The sequence below is a fragment of the Colletotrichum destructivum genome, chromosome 1 (assembly GCF_034447905.1).
Source record: "Colletotrichum destructivum chromosome 1, complete sequence".
Lineage (NCBI taxonomy): Eukaryota > Fungi > Ascomycota > Sordariomycetes > Glomerellales > Glomerellaceae > Colletotrichum > Colletotrichum destructivum.
In genome coordinates this window covers 3,653,732-3,674,172 of record NC_085896.1, presented here as the reverse complement: position 1 = coordinate 3,674,172, position 20,441 = coordinate 3,653,732, and the positions used below count along the sequence as shown (strand labels likewise).

The 20,441-nt window shown below is 53.6% G+C and overlaps 6 protein-coding genes across 6 annotated transcripts; 4 read left to right on the top strand and 2 right to left on the bottom strand.

The window, feature by feature from the left end:
* Window positions 1-911: 911 nt before the first annotated feature.
* On the bottom strand, window positions 912-1,482 carry CDEST_01097 (uncharacterized protein; the record flags this gene model as incomplete). The annotated part of the gene is made up of 2 exons (XM_062917256.1): window positions 912-1,204; window positions 1,254-1,482. The coding sequence occupies 2 exons, from the start codon at window positions 1,480-1,482 to the stop codon at window positions 912-914; spliced, it is 522 nt and encodes a 173-aa protein (XP_062773307.1).
* Window positions 1,483-6,105: 4,623 nt separating this feature from the next.
* CDEST_01096 (Putative serine/threonine-protein kinase, active) lies at window positions 6,106-10,250 on the top strand (the record flags this gene model as incomplete). Its single annotated transcript, XM_062917255.1, has 4 exons — window positions 6,106-6,139; window positions 6,210-6,393; window positions 6,820-9,917; window positions 9,973-10,250. The coding sequence occupies 4 exons, from the start codon at window positions 6,106-6,108 to the stop codon at window positions 10,248-10,250; spliced, it is 3,594 nt and encodes a 1,197-aa protein (XP_062773306.1).
* Window positions 10,251-11,705: 1,455 nt separating this feature from the next.
* On the top strand, window positions 11,706-12,227 carry CDEST_01095 (uncharacterized protein; the record flags this gene model as incomplete). The annotated part of the gene is made up of 1 exon (XM_062917254.1): window positions 11,706-12,227. One exon carries the CDS (start codon window positions 11,706-11,708, stop codon window positions 12,225-12,227), a length of 522 nt encoding a protein of 173 aa, XP_062773305.1.
* A 1,622-nt stretch (window positions 12,228-13,849) lies between these two features.
* On the bottom strand, window positions 13,850-14,308 carry CDEST_01094 (uncharacterized protein; the record flags this gene model as incomplete). Its single annotated transcript, XM_062917253.1, has 1 exon — window positions 13,850-14,308. One exon carries the CDS (start codon window positions 14,306-14,308, stop codon window positions 14,123-14,125), a length of 186 nt encoding a protein of 61 aa, XP_062773304.1. The 3' UTR covers window positions 13,850-14,122.
* Window positions 14,309-15,917: 1,609 nt separating this feature from the next.
* Window positions 15,918-17,741, top strand: CDEST_01093 (Putative P-loop containing nucleoside triphosphate hydrolase, SNF2-like domain superfamily; the record flags this gene model as incomplete). Its single annotated transcript, XM_062917252.1, has 5 exons — window positions 15,918-16,445; window positions 16,500-16,730; window positions 16,842-17,118; window positions 17,169-17,519; window positions 17,581-17,741. The coding sequence occupies 5 exons, from the start codon at window positions 15,918-15,920 to the stop codon at window positions 17,739-17,741; spliced, it is 1,548 nt and encodes a 515-aa protein (XP_062773303.1).
* Window positions 17,742-18,959: 1,218 nt separating this feature from the next.
* Window positions 18,960-19,789, top strand: CDEST_01092 (uncharacterized protein; the record flags this gene model as incomplete). Its single annotated transcript, XM_062917251.1, has 2 exons — window positions 18,960-19,034; window positions 19,088-19,789. 2 exons carry the CDS (start codon window positions 18,960-18,962, stop codon window positions 19,787-19,789), a joined length of 777 nt encoding a protein of 258 aa, XP_062773302.1.
* Window positions 19,790-20,441: the final 652 nt, after the last annotated feature.

Genomic DNA, 20,441 nt, shown 5'->3' with positions numbered 1-20,441 from the left:
AAGTAAGGGAAGCGAGCAGCAGCAGCAGAAGAAGAAGAAGAAGAAGAAGAAGCAGAAGCTTAAAACGCGCTCTGGACGGATGGATGCACAAAACGGCCTTCACACACCCACACCCCCCTTCTCCCTCTCCCCCATCACCCACCCATCCAGATGGCAAAACAGGGGCCCCCTCCTTATCGAATGGGCACTGATAGATCCCGGCTCGCCATATGCTACACGACTCTCATCACCCACACCCACGGGTCAGACTTGCCTCCTTCTCCGGGCCCTTGGAGAGCAGCATCTTGGGCGACGGGTCTGGCTGTGGAGAATGTCCACTTACACCAAGACTATCGGTCCGCACGCAGGCGGCTGTTCTGGACCAAGATCCGAGAAACGAAGCACCATCGAGGCGGTTGAAGCTCCCGGCATCTTTCTACCTGCCCTTTCAGACTTTCTACAAGTCGGAAGGTGGCACAGCGGCGGAGAGAGTCTGGAAGCAGAAGCAGAGAAGCCAGGACGATCAAGGGGCAAGAGACATTCTCAAAGTCGTTACCGGCGGCTGATACGTAGCAAGATACCTCTATCAGTGCTCACTTACTAGGTACCTAGGTCTCCACCTGATGCGGGGCCATGGCCCGGCGAGAAAGAGCGGGTGGGTGGGGGACCTTCCTTCAGGGAAGAACAAGAGGACCCGCCCTGGGTGCAGACATCCTGATCTGGGCCAATCGTTCTGGTCCCCGACAAGAAGAAGCGGGTCCGGGTGATCTTGTCTCCACTATGCACAGCCAGTCAGATCGCTGCTGACTGACACCACAGCAAGACCCGCGAGACCCCCAAACGAGCGAGAACATGATGATATGAGCACTTGTCCAAGTCCATCCTCTCTCGTTTTCCGTGGCACCATCATCGCTCCTTTTCCCGCCATACGGTTAGTCAAATGACGCGAGGCCGGGTTCCAACCCGCCAGAGGACCGAGAGACACCGTGCTCATCATCAGGAAGCGAAGCTGGCCAGAAATGAATATCACCCTCTTGGGACCTCCGTGGAAGACACTGACACGCTACGTCGAGGAGCTGTACTGCGTGCAGCTCGTGAGTCGCCGCATGGTCCTCGGCCAGGGACCTGAACAGCATCAGATCTGCACGACGAATCCTGCGTGCCCCTCCTCCCCAACGTCTCTCGCCCACTAGCGTGTTGGCTGGACCCTTGAAGTTTGCACTTCCTGAGTCCTCCCACGGACACTCACGCACGCACTTGGGGTGTGGACTGACTTGGAGCACGGAACCGCCGCCCGCTTCCAGTACCACTCATTGGAGGAACTCGACTCGTACCAAGACCACCACCACCAGCCTCCAGCCGCTGTCGCTGTGGTCGGTGCGGTACGTCTTTCCGCTTGTCGCCTGCACGGTTGCGGCGTCGTCCCTTAGGCATGTCGGGCTGTCGGGATATCTGCACACTGGTGCCACTTGCTTTTGCGGATACGTCTGGCTCTTTCTCCATCTGAAGTCGCCAACGCTGGCTGGAGATGCCGGTAGTCCGGCGAGAGAGAGGGAGAGGAAACGCCTCAACCGAAACTGACGAAACGGACTGACTCGACACTTGCGTATTCGCTTTGAGGCTCGCGGGGACGTTTGTTTGTTTCTTGCTCTGCCAAGGTTTGTACCATTGCATCAACCTTCCACCCTTCTCCAACTGGTCCCTGCTGCGGGATATTTTCTATCATGCCAGTGACGCTGGCTTTGGAGGAGACATGTTGGTATCTCAACCACTCGGGGAAGACGGATGATCCGAGAAGCGTCTGGTAGGGTCATCAAAGCATCTGTTCAGTCCCCCAAGACTGAACCCTGTCTTCCTTAGCCCGTGCCGCAACCGAACGACCCTGGGCAAGAGAAGGATTTCCCCTCAAAATGAAACCAAATTCGAACTTTTTGGCGGGGCTCTTTCTCCGCCCTCCTCCACGTTTACGAGAGGCGTCGAACAATCGAATCCGTCTTTCAATCCCTGCCTCTCTCTGCTGAGCCTTGCCATATTTCTTGGGGCTCAGGGCTTGCTGCTTCAAATGCATATGCTGCATATCTGGAGCCGCCACTATTCCGACATTTCATCTATTAGGCGGCAAGGGCAGGCAGGGCAGCACGTTCGTCCGAAGCTTGACCGAAGCTGACATTGCCGTGCTTTGTCTCGAGAGCAACAATCCCCGTCTCGCGCGGTCGATTCTTCAAGGTCGTTACCGATTAGGCAGGTTTCCATCCAGATCCAACATGGCATTTTGATCCCACGATTGTTTTCACACGGTCGCTTGGTGCCTTGGTCCCGTCCTGTCGATCAAGATGGCTTCCAAGCACCACGACACACACATACACACAGACTGGTCCGATCAGACTGGTCCGATCGGCTAACGATGTTTCCGCCGAAAGTCGGGGACCTTGGGAACTGACTGCCACATATCAGTCAGCCGACCCGGAAAGAAAAAGATAAGGACGCAGCCAGCGGTGAGCCACGCGACACTTTTGCATCAACCGCCCAATCTTGGCGAATCCCGAATGCCAGTCTCTCTGCACGGAGCGGTTGGCTTGGTGTTGAAGATGATGATTCCTTTGAGATGACTCCTACCTGGCTGCATTCGTCATGCGACGCGACCTCGTGATTCACGTGTCTCAAGCCCGAGCCGTCCAGCCACGGAAATGCACGGTTGGAAAACGTCGAGACAGCCCGCCGTTTTCGGTGTGTCTGTGGAGCGCCTCTTCCTTTTTCGAAAGGCGTGGTCGCTGTTTTGCGTCCTCGGTCTGGCTGGATCAGAGTGAAGCATTTTGAGGGCATCGATGGACCCTTTTGGCTTTGTCTTGCCTCGGGACAGAGGATGGATGAGTGGGCACGCTCAGCCACGTGCGACCCCAAGCTTCTGTTAGGGTAGCGATAAGATAAGCGACCGTGGCGATGTTCCAGGCGTGGCGGAGAGCTCATCGAGGCTGGTCAGGATGAAGGCAAACGTTAAATGTTGAGGGGAAAACAACGCCGGCTCATCCGCCCGGTGCCATTGTACTCCCAAGGGGCCGTCATCAGAAACCGAGATGAAATCTGGGCAGCATGGCGGTTTCCCCGGCAGACGGCCAAGGCGCCAGATTGCCGTGGACAGTCTCGAAATTCAGCTGGCTGTCTGATAAGTGAAATCCTGACCATTTGCAGTGACTGACGATGAGTGAGCTACACAAGGCTCCTCGTCACCGACTCGCGGCACTCCGCACCAGCCATTTGCCAATTTCTTCGCATTCTGCCTTTCGCAGAGCGACCAAGTTCCGTAGGCTTGGCATGGCAGAGTTCTGAATGCATGGATGCTTGGATATTGTCCGCCTGCAATCAAAGAACCCAGTTCGGGCTCCGCGGGCTTGGCGACACCGACGTTTCTGGACCTCGCAACTTGGTCAGGCATTAGGTAGGCTGTAACAAGCTGTGCTGTCATCGTGAAGGAAGCATCTGTAGGGGTTTGCCCCGTCAGGGTGGTGGTTGGTTGGTGGGAGGACGGCTGAAGGTCTGGTTTTCGTCCATTTGGCCGGCCCCGTCCGGTCGTTCGTTTCCCCTGTCCGGTGCCCCGGTCTCGTTCTACGGCATGTTGTCCGACACACCGTGAGGCTTGATCGGGTTTGGGATGAGTTGGCGACGATCGCTGTTGCACCCGGCCGGCCTGCAGGGCCTGCGTGGAAAAGCACCATACACGTGCGCGTGCGTGTGTGTGCCCAACGTGGTGCCATTGTGCAATGACTCTAAAAAGGTGCCCCGTCTCTGGGCGAACATGGACGGCGATGGCCTGAAGGCGGCTTCGGCCAGCTCGTCGCCGGCCTTGGCTGCGGTACTGTGACGTAGCATCGCGGGGCAGGCAGTCGGATACCATCACCGCTCAGCATCGACGAGGCGGGTCCGGCCTTCGGGCCTGCTGGACTACTTCACGTGGCCGCGGTTTGCGAGGCTTTCTAGTCGCAGCTGAATCTTGGACATGACATTGCCCCCCACATCACATCCATCTCGGTGCGCCGCATAGTAACCGGTTACCCAATCTCCCAATCAGCGTTGCGATGGCTTCTGAGTTGAGCCTGCAACTGATGTTGTGTGCCCACACCAGAGCTGCAGAACACGGCACGACTTTGGGCATTCTGGGAGGAGAGCGGAGTTTCCTGGGAAGCGAGAAGAGAGATGAAAATACTGCAAGAGGAAGGGGGAGGGTTTCCCCACCCTTGTCAAGGCGACTGGGACGCACAAGAGACGCAGAACGGCTAATAGTAGGGAACTAGAGGTTGTGGATAGGTAGAGATGCATCTTGGAATTTTCAATGACCAGACTGCCAGAGCAACCAGCAGAGAAAGTGGACTCCTTTTTTTTTTTCTTCTTTGGTTTCTCTCACTCTCAACCCCTCTTTCTCTCTCCTCCCCTTCCCTTTACCGACGACCATCGACGTCCCCGAAGCGAACATCCTCTTCCGCCGCCCCCGTCTCTCTCCCAAGGTAACATTGAGCTCATGCTGTCTCCGTCTTTCCCGTCACCGACACCGACACCGTTACCCTCACCCACCGTCGCCGTCGCCGCCGGTCCCGTTGCTTGACGCCCGCCTATTAATACCCCAAGCTTCGGCATCGCTGTTTTGGCTTGACAAGGGGCTGCTCCAAGACTTGGACTGAAACCACCCGCAACCCCAGGCTTTCCTGTCGCTTCTCCAGCAGCTCTAGTCTTGGGTGTCATCTAGCACCAACCACCACGGCAAGCGCAATTCTTCCACGGGGCCTTCAACGCACGTGGCCGGTTGCTAGGTTGTGAAGCTAGTCACTTGTCCTGCCTTGCCGGACTCCCTGGCTTGCTCGACAGGTGCGCTTGTCAACGGCACCGAGGGACTCGGAGTGTTAGTGAGTGAGATTTGGGTGTGTGAGTAAGAGTAGGAGTGAGAGTGAGAGTAAGAGTAAGAGTGAGAGTGGCTGGGTGAGTGAGAGTGACTGGTCGAGTGAGCAAGAGAAACTGAGGCTAGGCCGGACTAAACGGAGAGAGGGAGAGAAAGTCTGGACATCCGGTTGCGGCATTGACGCCGGCACAGACACCGACCCCGACTGGCATTGTGTGTGGTATTGGCATTCATTCATCTGGCATTGGCGTTGGGCATTGGCATTGGCACTAACCAGCACGGGACGGCGAGACGACTCACGTTCCCTTTCCTGGCGCCTTTTGTGGTCTGTGTCGTCTCTTCTCTCTGTCTGTTGCTGCTGCTTGCCAGTCCAGTTGCTACTGCTGCTACTGCGGCTGCTGCTGCTGCTGCTGCTACTCCTCGCTGCTGTCACTTTCACTGTTGCTACCCGCCTCATATCCACTTCATCTTTACCTCCAAACCTTTACATTCACCAACAACCTCTCTCCGACTGTTTGGCGTTAGCATCATCCATTCCGCTGACCCCCGTTCCTCTTTCTTCCTCGGACTCTTCTCACTTCCTTCCCTCCGTCTTAGTTTTCATTTTGCTTTATTTTGTCCCCCCCCCTTTTTTTGTAGTTTCTGTTCAACACCAGCAACAGAAACGAAGGGGAAAAAACCACGCCAAGGAGGACTTAGCCTTGCTTTTCCCCCCTTCGTCTCTTTTCCAGCCCACCACCACCACCACACCCACCAGCCGAAAAACTCTCGCACCTTCATTTCCTCGTGGCAAACCTTGCCAACTGGAACTTGATCCAATCTATCACCTTCACCTCTGACTCCCCCCATAACCTTGCCTTTCCTCTTCCCCCGCCAGAGGCATCGCATCTTGTGGGCGGTTTTCGCATTTGTACCTCATTACCGACCTACCAACTCTAGCCGGAACAGCCACCGTCGTCCAGCATAGCACCGCGCACCAGCACCTCCAACCACCACCAGCACCACCACCGCTCATTCGTTCTTCCCCCAACTCCCGACGACACACCATCCGTCCCACCCACGCAGACCCGGCCACCCATCGATACCTACGATCGATACCTGCCCGCCAGAACGGCCTTCACTCCTCGACTCGACCCCGCCAAATCCGATCCTGCATTGTCGAATCCGCCTTGTGCCCGCACTCCCTGTTCCCCTTCGACGACAATTATTCGAGTAGACTGCTATCCTCCTTTCCAATTATGCTACAGACGCATGGGGGTCCTCACAACAATGGTACGTCCCCCCCGTGTCCCCAAGCCAACTTCGACCTCTCTCTGACCCTGATTTCTACCATCCTTCACAGCCACCGACACACATCATGACGAGCCTCGAGGAAGGAGCCGGACCCCGACCACCCAGCTGCAGCTCCCCAAGAACCGAAGCACCGGGAACCTCGCCGTCATAACCGACAACAACACAGGCCGAGGCCGAATGCGCTTCTCCTTCGATGCCGGCTCGGTCACGGAGGCCGGCGATGCGATGCCAAGGTTGGTTCTTCACCCTTGGATTTGTTCCCCCTGTGCTTTCTACCCCTCCGGCAAAGCTGCCGGGCGGTCTTGGTTTTGGCCCACCGGGGCCGTCGTCTCGGTGACGACAACACAAGGCTGTGTCAAGAATAGAGACGCGCGATGTCCACGTGGGCGCATCGTGGGGCAAGGGATTAAAAGAACAATTTCCAGTGGCATGTTCAATGGCAAGACGAGCGGGGCTGTGCACCTTTGAAAGAGACGGCGACAGACACATGGATGATTGTTTTTATCGGTTTTTGTTTTTTTAGCTGGGCACCAAGCCAGACGCGCATGTCACGGGTGCGAGTGCATCCCCGAAACAGTCACTCGGTGGCGGTTGGGCTATCACATGGCAACCTAAAGTCATCCGAGCCATCGTCGCTGACAATTCTTTTGTAGCCACAGATCCTCCATCGTAACCGATCACGACCATGGCCTTGGCCTCTCCGGATTGCGTCGAATTCGACAACAGCCCTCGTCGCGAGCCCCTTCGAACCCCGCATCTAGAAGCTCCTCCATCGGCTTGTCGAGGTCAACGTCTATGACAACACTGCTCGCGAACACTTCCGGCATGCCCTTCAGCACGCACCCCTCATCGCCCAACTTTTCTGAGGACCTCTCCCGCTTCCCTTCCGAGTCGTTACACTCCTTCTCCTTCGCGCACCAGTCCGAAGAATACATACACAACCGACAGAATGTCCTCAAGCGATCCATAGAGTTTATGAAGGACAGGATGGGATGGTCCGTCTCGCCTTCCAACGTCGGACTCGCGAGTGCTCAGGCGCGCGCGTCGGGCGATGTCGAGACCCAGAACATGTTGGACCTGTTGGCTAGGGCACAGCTCGTTGGAGCCGGCAACCTCCCATCCCTGGACCAGTCCCTTCTCGGACCTCTGACGGGCCCTCCACAAGTATCGGGCGAGAACTTGTTCGAAGCAGACTTCGTTCCGAGAACATCGAGCCCCGAACCTCTGCAGTCGCCCAGCACGTCCCCTACCGCGACCCATTTCAAGACACCCTTTCCCCGAGAAGACACCGCAAGGAAGCCGGACCAGCATGAGACGCCAAAGCCTCCCGTGGACGATACTGAGTCGGAAAGTTCGAGCCGAACACCCACGAACGAGAGCGGAACGACGGCCAAGACGTCTCCGCCGCCATCCCGGCGACTCAGCCTGAAGCGGACACTGACGGACACCCTCCCGGTCTCGGTCCATCAACAGCTCATGGACACCATGGCGCAGCCGTACTTGGCGAACCAGGAAATGGCCGCATCATCCACAACCGCACATCCCCTATCTCCAGGGAACATGCCAAGCGCGCTTGGCCCAGCCGTGCACGGCCATTCGACGAGATGGGTTCCCGCAGCCCAGGCCATCTTCACGACGGAGTCCAAGCCGCCGTGGACCATCATTGCAGCCAATGATCTTGCCTGCTTGGTCTTCGGCGTCACCAAGGCAGAGGTCCGGAAGATGGGCATTTTGGAAGTGGTCCAAGAAGAGCGGAGGGCCTGGCTGGAAAAGAAACTGTTGCAGATGGACCCCGAGGATACCATCAAGGAGGCAGAAGACATTCCACAGACGACGGTACCTCCACCGACCCCTCCCACCTCTTCGCTTCTGGGCGGGCGAGGGGGCATCACCGCCCAATTGCTGAGCAAGCCTAACTCGCGATCGCAGCCACCGAAAGCCGTTGCACGGAAAGCTCAAACCGTACACAGTGGGGACCCGAACCCTCCCAAACTTAGGGGAAACTCTCGGCACCAGAGCAGTCGATCCAGAGGGGTTCTCTTGTGCGGCGACGTGGTTCCAATTCAGAAGCGAAATGGTGCCACCGGCTCCGCAAGCCTGTGGGTGAAGGAGAAGCGGGTTGGTCTCATCTGGGTCCTCGAGGAAATCCACGAAGACGTGGCGCAAATCGAGCTCGACGACGAAGGCATCATCCAAAAGATCTCTGGTGCCACGGCGCCGATTTGGGGCTTTGAGTCACTGAAGCCCGGAGTCGACGTCGGTAAGCTGATACCACGCATTCCTCGGCAAGGCATCGACCCTCGCACCGGCGAGGTCGATTTTGCGCAGATTGCCAGACGCAGGTATTTCACATGCCCGAACCCGGCCAAGGTTAACATCCCTTGCACTGTCGAGCAAGTTCGGGGCAAGACAGAGCTGCGCGTCTCAAGCTTCCCGCACATTGCAGGGATCATTGTTGTGGATCCCGAGACTCTCAAGATCCAGAGCTCAAACTCGGTATTTTGCGGTGCCCTGTTCGGCTACGAAAAACCCGACGGTATGGGCATCGATTCGTTGGTCCCCGACTTTGAGAAAATCCTCCACATCTTGACAAGGGAGGACGGCGTGCAACTGCAAGACGGAATCGTGGTGCCGGAACATAGTTTCCGCCGGGCGTCGGCGATTCTGGGTCTTCGGGAGAACCGACCAGATGCTGCAGCCAGTTTCTTGCGACCGGACGGATTGCCGGGCAAGCACAGGGATGGTTCGGAGCTCAAGATTGACGTCCAGATGCGCGTGGTCAGGAGCGCAAAGCAGTCCACGATCATCCAGGAGACCGTCATCGAGGATGAGGATGAGGACAAGGGCGGCAACAACCACGACGACTCATTCTCGATCCTTCACTCAGAAGTGGTATTTGCCCTTTGGATCACCTACTCCAGGCACATGCACGCCGCTAGGTCCGGTCTCGGTGTGACGTCGGCGTCCGCCTCTGGAACGACAACTCCCTTGCATCAGCCGTCGCCTGGGCAGACGCCCGCACACACGCCACTCGAGATTAGTTCGGATTCCGATGAACCCAAGCCCCGAGCGTCGTCGTCGTCGACCGCGTCGGCCATCACCAAACAACTCAAAGAAGTCGCCATGACGGCCGCCGCGAAGCTGACAGGTGGACCGCGGTCCGAGAAGAAGCAAGAGAAGCCCTCGGTGCCACAGGTCGTCGAGCCGGCCCAGCAGAAGAAGTCAATCGAAGATTTTCAGATCATCGAGGACATGGGCCAGGGTGCCTACGGCCAAGTCAAATTGGCCAAGTACAAGACGACGCAGAAGAAGGTGGTTTTGAAGTACGTGACGAAACGGCGCATCCTCGTCGACACGTGGACGAGAGATCGCAAGCTAGGCACTGTTCCTCTGGAGATCCACGTCCTCGACTATCTGCGACGCCCCGACCTGCGCCATCCGAACATTGTCGAGATGGAGTCCTTTTTCGAGGATGACGTGAATTACTACATCGAAATGGTCCCACACGGGCTGCCGGGCATGGATCTGTTTGATTACATCGAGCTCCGGAGCAATATGGAGGAGGCCGAGTGCCGGAGCATGTTCGTCCAGGTCGCCAAAGCCATCGGTCACCTGCACACGAAGGCGCTGGTGGTCCACAGAGACATCAAGGACGAGAACGTGATCCTCGACGGCGAGGGCCACATTAAGTTGATCGATTTCGGCAGTGCAGCATACATCAAGAACGGCCCCTTTGACGTCTTCGTGGGCACCATTGGTAGGTGGAACGTCGTTTACTGATATTGAGGCCAGGGAAGCTAACTGCGGTACAGATTACGCTGCGCCCGAAGTGCTCGCAGGCAAGCCATATGGAGGCAAGGAGCAAGATGTTTGGGCGCTTGGAATTCTGCTCTACACCATCATATACAAGGAGAACCCGTTCTACAGCATTGACGAGATCATGGACCGAGACCTGCGCGTCCCGTGGACGATGAGCGACGAGAGCATCGATCTGATACGGTGCATGCTCAACCGGGACGTTGCTGCACGATACGACATCAAGCAGGTCCTCGAGCATCCGTGGTGCCAGGAGGTCGACGAAGAGGATTGAAGGAGGGACAACAACATGATGACGAAGGGGGGAAGGAATATGAGGGATGGGAAAGGGGGGGCGGATGGTGGGCCTATTTGGGGCCACGGAGCAAATTTGGTCAAGATACCCTAAAGCGCAATCTTGAACAGCACGGCTTCTCGTTCTTTAGTTCGAGGCGGAGCCGGACGTGCTTAGAGAGAGAGCCATTTGACGCTACAAGACGTTTCATTTTCTTCGTTCTTCCCTATTCACCCCATGTGATTAAGTGTGAGGTGCTTGGGATAAGGAGGGGGGGGTAGGACGGTTCCGGCTCTGACTTGGGATTATGGGTACCGGATGTGATGCCGCCATCCCAAGATGCTACGCACAAGGGATGAGAGTCTGCCTGCTACCTCTTTTTTTTCTGTGATTTTAGAAGGTAAGAATGTCGTAATTCTCCTGCCTTCCGGCTTCTCGTCAGACTCCGACTCCCAAGCTGTCGATATCCCGTAGAATGTCCTTGAAAGGTTTCTCGTCGTAATCGCCGGTCTTTCAACTGGACGAAACGAAAGACGTCAGCCGCGACAGAGTGGCGATGCTTCTCTCTGGGATCTCTTGGTAAATGCGCGAGCCCCTCTTCGCCGAATGTTTCAAACTCTCCTCGGAGCTTGTGGGCGACGTGATAGCTTCAACTGCGCCACCGACAGCCCTTTCCCCTTCCTTCTTTGGCGCATCCATGAGTAGGAAGTGCTGCAGGAAGAAAATGTGACTCACGCCGATGGGGACTGCTGTCATACTGCACCCGCCGGCGCTGTCAGGGTCCACAAGGACAGAAGCCTTTTTTCCTTTGCCGCTTACTCCTATCTTGTAGCCGACGGTATAGACCTCGTTAGTGTTAAGCTGTTCCTAGGAAATAGGAGGCTCCTTAGGGTTTCTAAGCGTCCCCCTATGGGTTGACACACTGAGATAGAGAGAGAGATAGAGAGAGAGATAGAGAGAGAGATAGAGAGAGAGATAGAGAGAGAGATAGAGAGAGAGATAGAGAGATAGAGAGATAGAGAGATAGAGAGACAGAGAGATAGAGAGAGAGAGAGAGGGGGGGGGGGGGGGGGGGGGGGGGGGGGGGGGCAGGGGGCAGGATAGAATACATAAATGTTAGACTAGGAGTCGGACGCTAATGCTAGGATAATAGGCCGGACGAGAAACCCAACTTTTATTGTATGTCTTTAACCAGTTAGTTGCGACTGAGAAGCTTATCTATTGTTGTGACATTGGACTATCTGCGTCTCCTCTTTACGCTGACTATGGTCTTCCTTTAGTCCTACGTTGGTGAGGCCGACGTGGTGGACGGCAGAGAGAGTAGAGTGTGATGCTCGCAGTGTCAACTCGCGGCGAGCTAAACCCTCCAACATGGCCTCGCAGAATCGATCACGTTCGACCACGATGTCATGTGCCCGTTTCTTGCCATGTTCGTCTCCCTCGACGCAGACAAAGATGATTGGAGCGGACAGCCTACAAGCCCGGAGTGGCTGGCTCATGTCCAAAACGCATACGATACCGCAGCCAGCATCTATCTCGTGGGCGATGAGTCCAGAGAAGCCGCATCCTAAACCGAAGACTCTTAGGGAAAAAGATACATTGGCTGTCGTAAAGACCGGTCTGGAGTCTCTCCGAGCCTTGATCAAAGCCTCGGCAGCCAGTATCGCTCAGTACTCAGCCCGAAACCACAATTACAAGTTGTTGCCCAGGCCTCTCTCGCTCGAAGACACCGCCGCATCTAGACTCACAATCGGACCAGACAAGACTTCAGTCCTTTCAGGCACTGACGAGATGTTCCGCACCTTCGCAGACAAGTTTTACGACTTGTTTGCCGGTCCCGTTTCGCGACACGTTGATGTGTTGATCCAGCGGGTCGACAGTGTTGTCTCGGACGAGGAGGCAGACGAAGAAGACGAGGAGGGTGGCGAGAAAGACGCGATGGCTGCCGATAGGGGAATTGACCCTGATGAGGAGTAGACAGTCGGTTCGCTATAGAGCGCATGGTATCCCGCAGGCATCGTTGTAGACGATGAGATAGATGGAGAAGCAAACGAGTCAGGCGAGGAATGGGCTCTCTATCTACGACGAGGAGAGATGGCGTTTGCTTGGAGGCAGAGCAAACTCACTATTCATTCCAGAGAGCATTCTTACCTATCAGAGAGGGGGTTGACGTATCTTGGAATTGCAATTGGGGTTTCGTTACACCGGAGGATCGATAGATATATCTAGACGTTGCGATCGGACCTCGGACTTTTCATACTTTGAGGCTGTCTAGAAACTAGGCATGGTTAGCAATCGTCCCAAAGGTCTGCCATCGAATATTTTCGTCAACCGTTTGAAGTAATAATTTCAGTATTGCAGTGTTGTGAAGGGAGCTGGATTAGTCAATATGCCAAACTGCATCTTGTTCAGGAACTGTCTCCCTTTCCTCTATGGAAGGCTCATCATCTCCTTTTGAGGAGAAGGAGAGGCCCCTCCTTTCTTCTTGCTGCAAAACCTCTCTTTCCTTCCCCTGGAAAAGTCCCTCTTCCTTTCATGATAAAACACCCTCTCTCATTCCTGAGAGAAATCTCTCTTTCCGACGAGGGCTCTTGGAAAAATTCATTGAAACCGCTCCAATTGAAAAACGGGATCGCAGCCCCAGAACCCAGTATGGCCATTTGACGCATCCCAGCAAGCAAGCGAAAAAAAACTTCACAAGATGCGCGAGATGAGGTCTAAATATCAACAAAAGCAAGAAGAAGCAAAAAATGGATCACTGTTCCGAAACCGAGAATCGAACTCGGGGCTATGCCTAACCTCTCAACAAGATGAGAGGGCATCATGTTGGCCACTACACCATATCGGATGTTGATAAAAGGTGTAGCGATTAATCAACTCATAACCTAAGATCATGCGGGGCTTGGACACTATTCTCGCTTGAGAGATGGGGCTAGCCAGTGGCTTGTGCTCGATTGTGCAAAACCTGTCACTTACAGATCAGCCGGCACCAGCTGGCGAAGCTTTTCCTCCATACAATCATCTCATCAAACGACAGGGCGATGCAGGGGGCACCAAAACACCACGATCCGGACTCCAGGCTGCCCTCCCTCCTCGCTTGCTGTCTAGTCTTTTTCCGTCCAAAAAAGCTAATTCAAGTTGCGAATGACATGAGATTGCGATTTCCAATTCGCCATGTCCCGTCCAAATCAGCCTCATTCGTTAATCCACCCATGCTCTTCTTGAGTGTCCTACTCTAGACGACAAGCGGCGCCTACATGAGGGCCAAGTACAAGAATGCGTTGCCTGCAGAAGCAACCGACGCCAATGTCGACGCTATCGGCTTCTCGGAACCGGTCAACAACATCCGGCAGCCAATGACCAAAGAGATGCGGAGTTTCTCATTATCGTAGCCAAGCATACCCCGCTACGAAACAAGAAGCATCGTCATGTTTCTTACACCACTCTAATCAACGTGGCGGAGAGGTTGGTCTTCTGGTCCAGAGAGAAGTTCAAGTCCCACCCAGGTAACCTTATTACAGTAGACTTAAGAAGTCTATAGCCCTAACGCGTTTTCTGCAGACATCACAGTCCCTGGGCATAAAATCCACAACGGCCTCAGGGAGTTCGTCCAATTTATAGCAAAAAAGCTCGACCTTTTGTCTGGAAGAACGCGGAAGAAGCCCATCCTGTCGTAAAACCAGATCATCCAGCTGATCGACGCTGTCTCAGGGTTGCGCTTAGTGCAGGTCCTACCTGTTAGGGATGCCCCTATAGAGGGATGGATTAACAGATGAGCAATAAGATGAAACATCGGATAGAGAGAGAGAGAGAGAGAGCCTGAGCTAGGTATATAATACACTACAACCCAAAAAAAGATTCTCGTGTTTGTTTCATGCGGCTCGAAGATCCTCCAGGTTCTCTCCTGGCTTTTCCAGACTGTGGCTGATGGTGTGCTGATCCATCGAGACGCCGAAGCTGCTCTTGTTGTTGCTCTTGAACCGGGCGCCTGTCTGCTCGGGTGTCTCCTGCTGAACTGCCCGGGTGCTCGTCTTGGCGTTCTTGTACCGGACGATCATGTATGGCTGCTGAATGACATATTCTCCGACGTCAAACGGGTTGCCGATGGGAGTGTAGGCGAAGTTTGATCGATCTATGGTGAAGACTAATAATGCCTTTCTTGAATGACGGTGGGAGGTAAGAGGGAGAGGGTGCTGCTGTGGCTAGTCAAGATTGCTATTTTGAACTGTAAGCGAAATACGAAACACTTTTTCAAATAAGTTTAAGTGAATGAGTATTTGATTTTGAAACTTACAATAGTTGCTATCTTCTATCTCGGAAAGAAAGGCAGCCTTTGGGCGCCTGTCGTAATTGCTGATGAGGTTTGTAACAGGAAGAGATTTCGGGAGTCCTCACCACGAGGTGTGAGAATTGAATATCTCCACGAAGGACGTCTCATCCGAAAAACTCTGGTCGTTCGCTAATTTCAAAAAGGAAGGCACCAGAGGCCGCTAACTGTCTGTTCTTTCTCTAAGAGGATATCGGCTAGTTTCGTTTTTCAGTTGCACTCATAAATATTCATTTCTCATAGCACTTCTTCCTACTTACCTACCCCTTCCCACACCGAACGTTCCACACAAATCACCCAGGAACCCATCATATCTCATCCACTTCATGATCAACATCAAGAATTGTTCCTCTTCTTCAAACATCCCTCTTCAGAAATGTACCTTCTACTTTTAGGCCACGGCAAGTAGAAGCTTCCAAAATCGTCTCATCCATCGCGCACATACTTCTCAAACAACTCTTCCATTTCCTTTACTCACTTTTCTCAACCACCTCACTCCTCACTTCTCTCATCAACCTATTCCATTCACTCCAGTCGACCGGCACGTCCATCACGCACCTACGTCTCACACAGCTCATGCTAACTTTCTGAGCAACTTTCTCCAGATACTTCTTCCCAACCACCTCACTATTCGCTTCCCTCGACAACTTCCCTCACTCGTCTGAATCGCCCAACTCGAAGATACACTCACACTCATCCACTGATTGCACTTTTCACCTCCTCCTCTCGCCTACACACACAGAGAGCACAGCCCTGTCACGGCCGAGAAGATGTCTTCGTCGAAGAAAAGAACGGCCAGCAAGAAGATAGTGTCCTCCAGCAAGAAGAAAGTGTCCTCCAGCAAGACCAAGAAGGGGCATCCGTTGGATAACCCGGGACCTTCGGGCGACGGCCATCTCGCCATTCTGAGCGACGCTTTTGAAAAGGGTCAAAATAACAGAGCAGTATGCGTCAATGACGGACGGGATATCTGCCGCGTTAAACAACGAAATCGAAGAGAAGACGAGCAATGTTACGGAGGCATTCCTAACCTTCAACTCTCGTGACCCACCAAAGATCGAGCCCAAGATTTCGGACGAGCAACATCTTCGCCGAGAAGGTACTGTATGAAACATTTGATGTTCTCACGAAGGACATCTCATCCGATGATATCTGTCGTTCGTCAATGTCAATGTGGAAAGCGCTAGAAAAGCCGCAGTCTCTTGAATTGAAAAGCTCATCAAAGTAAAGCAGCACGCAAAAACTCTCGATGACATACCTACCGAGTTAAGCACGACATCAAAAAGAAGACCAGTAATATTACAGAGGCGTTCATAACGTTTATCTCTCGTGCACTACCTATGGACAAGCCTGAGATGTCAGAAGAGGAGGCCAAACTTCGTCGAGAGGCGTTATATCTCATCTACAAGAAGGGGTGGCTCACCCAAATGGACGAAGAGCCGCAGTCACTCGAATTGCCGCCGATGCCCGACTGGGAGGAGGCTGAGACTGAACTGCACAGGTTCAGAGAGAAGCTATTCCACGACCTCGGAAAAGCCTTGGCCTCCGGAACAGTGTTGGCACCAAGTGCGTGGAAGGAAGGGTTGGATGAGAACGAGCTGAGCAGCAGACATCAGTTCCGCGACCAGTGGGAGGCGCTTCACACGCGCGCCATCGATGTCATCGACAACCAAGACCTCGAATTGCGACAAGAAGCTCGTATAAGGGCCGTCGACCGGGAAGCCATCGATCGAGGCGAGAGCCCCGAACTGAGAGACGAGAAAAGAGACGAGACGAGAGACGAGAGACGAGTTGCATTAAATGGATTGGTTCCACTTGATAGACATTACAGCGTACTGCGGTTTCTCGTCAGATACGTTGCCCTTGGCGTAAGTACAACATATCTGAGAGTTGTCCTGCTTGATACTGATCATCTCGCATAGAACTTTGTCCGTCTCAATCAGGGAAAACTCGGACACCCTGGAAAATACCATCATGCCGGGTCTTGTGACCGAGCGTGGCAGAAAAAGGCTTTCGAGCTTATGAGAGATTTCATACGCGGCCCCCAAAGAGGCGTCATCCTGGGCGACGGGATGGGCTTGGGGAAGACTTTAACCGTCATCGCGCTCATCATGCACCTGCGCCTGAAACCGTACGAAGGACCGGTTCTCGTCGTCGCCCCCAAGGGCCTTCACTCGACATGGTTGACCGAATGCTGATACCATTTCGCAGAGGTGAGTTGATTGACTATTTGTGTTCCTTTCACAAATCTAACAACATCGTAGGGTCGCCAGCCAAAGGTTATTGTGTGGGACAATACGGAACTCACTACGAGCGATCTCTTAGGAGGGGATTACGACATCGTCATCACGAGCTACCACTTTCTCATGCATCGCGTTAAAGAGCTGGACTTTGGAACCCGTGTGGGTCAATTTCTCTCACATGGAACTAAAGAAGAGATCAGCGTCGTCCGAAAGCTCAGAAGACTTTCGTTTGAAGTAGCAAGAGCCGTGACTCGTCCCATGCCGGCTTCAAGGATGCGATGGAAGTTTTCGGCGCAACGTTCCCGATTCTTATGCTCGACGAGGCGCACGAGGTCAAGAACCATTTAGATGAGACACACCAGGCCCTCCATTCTCAACCGTACAAGAGATTCGTCGGCACCACAGGCACTTTTATGCCCAACAAGTGGACAGACATATACAGAATGATAGCCCTTTTGCCGGGCAACCCTTTCGACTCATACGACCACTTCGTCAAATCCTTCGGTACCATTACCAAAGGGCGTCCATCTGAGAGATGCAATGAAGCTGCACTCATATACTACCTTGACTCGCTGGTGGTCGCCCGACCCCAAAGAATCCTTCGATGTTTGGGTCACCGGTGGTACCCCGCTGGGCTCGGACAGACGACCCTACCGGCAGAGGAAGCAACGCCGCCATGTGCAAGGCAACAGAGACCGAGTTGGGTTCTGCCGCCAGCTTTCTGGCTAGGCGAAAACCTGACAAACTAAACACGGACGAGTTGAAAGCTGGTTCAAGGAGAACGATATTACCCTTGACAGCCCAACGCCTCGAATCTTTTGGTTGGGTGAAGCGCCCAAGATCACACACGGCCACCAGGAAACCGTTGCAATGACGCAAAGACCAAGGATGTCGATACAATCCAAGAGATTCGTCTGTTGAAGCCGAACGACAGCATCATCGTGTTCTTCAAGTAGGTACCTATACGTATTGGACATGGACAGCACAAAATCACAGGACGAAAGAGACGTGGCTCGGCATCAAGTTTAGCAAGGGATCGAACCCTGTGTTGTCCTAGTGACGGCCGGTGCCGGTGCCGAGGAACTACAAGCCATCTCAAGGTGCTACCGACAAGGAAAGACCAAGACTGTCGTGGTTCACCGCGTCGGGTCGCCCAACTCGACCATGGGACTGTACGTACGCGCGCGTGCTCAACACAAGTTTGCGGCCACGAATTCCATTACCCAGCCAGAGGCTCGTCAGGGAGAAAACCATCAAGCCATCGAAACTTGCCAGGATCTGAATTATTACGTCAAGCAGGGATAAAAAGGTCGTCTCGGACATCTTACTCTCACAGACAGTGCGGCAAATGGCAGCGGTCAAGAATAGCCAAGGTAGCTACGCACATGATGGCAGCAGAGTACTAGAGAAATGAGTGGAGAGTAATAGCGCGTCAGTCAGGTGAATTAATATACAGTCCAAGGTTATGGTTCAACTGGTCTAAGAATGCCCTCCAGAGAGGTATCTCTGGTATTTGGCTGACGTCTGTCAACTTGACGTGGATCTCGCCGACACCGCGAGCCTCTTGACCTGGACCCAGTTTCTAGTGCACAAGCTATGAATGGGTAAATGGGACTTTACCTCTAGGAACCCAAGTTCGCTTCCGTCAAAACGTCATATGCGTCGTTCATCCCACGCCCAGGCAAGCCAGTATTATCTATACTCCTCTCTCTCTCCCCAACGGCATTAGATTATCGTCGAGTCGGTCTCCTTCCTCTTAGTTGCAGCCGTGGTCTTGAACCCTTTCGAGTTCTTAAACCTTCTGCCCCGGTTGCGACACACATGCCGGAAGAAGGAGTTCGTAAGACTGGCAACGACAAGGATCAGTTCGTCTGCGACAATAGACACAAAATAAATGATTATATTTTCTCTGGGGCAGGTATTGGGAAGGAAGCACTGCGTGTCTTCCCAAGGAAGTGGAGGGGTTCGCCATAAGCAAGTGGAATACATTGACTACGACACAGGAAGGCAGGTTCGAGCAGGAAGCAGCTTGATCCCGTTCTTGTTTCCGCTTTTCACTTATTTTTTTCAATTCCTATAACTCGTCTCCATAAACACATAGCTTCAAAGACATTGGACCTTTGTAAAGAGGCCTTCAAAATGCCCATAGACGAGGCGCTCCGCATGGAGTTAGAGGAGATCGACGACGGATCACAGGAGTGGAAGAAGACGGAGGTATGTTACAAACTCTAGTCGATGCGAGCTTCTTACTAATTATTCACTATAAGGCTGGTAGAGCATGGGTTTCTTGCAGAAAAAAGATCATTATGAGAAGGTGGATGGGGGAGAGCATTGGTATTCTGGTACCGCATACAGATGAGTATGCCGAAGCGGACGTCAGTATCGCCAAATGGGCCAATTGGAACCCGACCAAGCCGCCTAAACGGATTGCAGCTGGAGAGAGGCCGCTGTACAGGGAAGCATCTATATCGGGCGGCGAAGAGCCAGATGCTATCTTCGAGTCGGATCAGTCGAGCGACGTGGACTCATGCATGCATGAGTGGGATGACGGCATCACTCTCCCGTCTATCGGCTCGGACGAGGAGCATGACCCCGAGACCATCGCTGATTACAACGATGATTTGAGCGGTCAGGGTAGCTACGCCCAGATCTACAGAGATAACCTCGCGGACGAGATACCCAGCGTCATGGGCAATGTTGCCATTGTCTCTGACGACGACATGGACGGCGACATAGACGACATCATGAACGACGATATGGACGACACAAAGTCCGACGAAAGCTTTGTGGCAGGCATAGACTCTGGCTCTGAAACTTCCTCTAATGATGAACAAGACGAAGAAAAGATCGCCAACGAGGAAGTCGAAGATGTTTGGCAGGGAAACGCAAAGTTCAGAGAGTACCTCGCCAGGGTCGCAAAGCGACAGAAAAGAAATCATGATCAGAGAGAGGCTCAAGGACAGTCTTAGGGATATTGTATTTCGTCAGTACAGTCAGTACAATGCCTTTTTTGGAGCGACGGGATTCGATTCAACATCAGGGTTTTACATTGCCATAGGACATTGCCTTTGCTTAGAGGGGCATTATCTGATTCAACATTAGAGAGGGCTCACATCGCGCTGGGATTTTGCCCTTTTGGAGCCGCACAACATGGCTACGGATCTAAGAGCACTTGCCCGTTTATAGACTTTGCGTAATCACGAAACAATTTTGCTCTCAATTTTCTGTTGTGACCGTTGATTACTTGCTAGTATGAAGTACGTGGCGCGTTCAGTGACGCCGCTCTCTCGAATGCGGTGCTGCTTCTGGCGTTCGTCGAAGCTCTCTGACTTCACGGTCACTTTCATAGCTGCAGGCTTCTGGATTTGCTTTGTAACTTACAGGCTTTGCAATCATCTCGATGACGGCGCCAACAGCCCTTTCCTGCTCCTTCTTGGCCCTGTCATGAGGAGGAAGTGCTACTGGAAGAGGGTTTCGTACATGCCGACGGGGACTGCTGAAATATCACACTGGCCACTGTTGTTAGGTCTCACAAGGACATAGATAAGCCTTCTTCCCTTTGCCTAGTGCTCCCATCTTGTAGCCAACAAGGTAGATCTCGATTGTGTTGAGCTCCTCGCA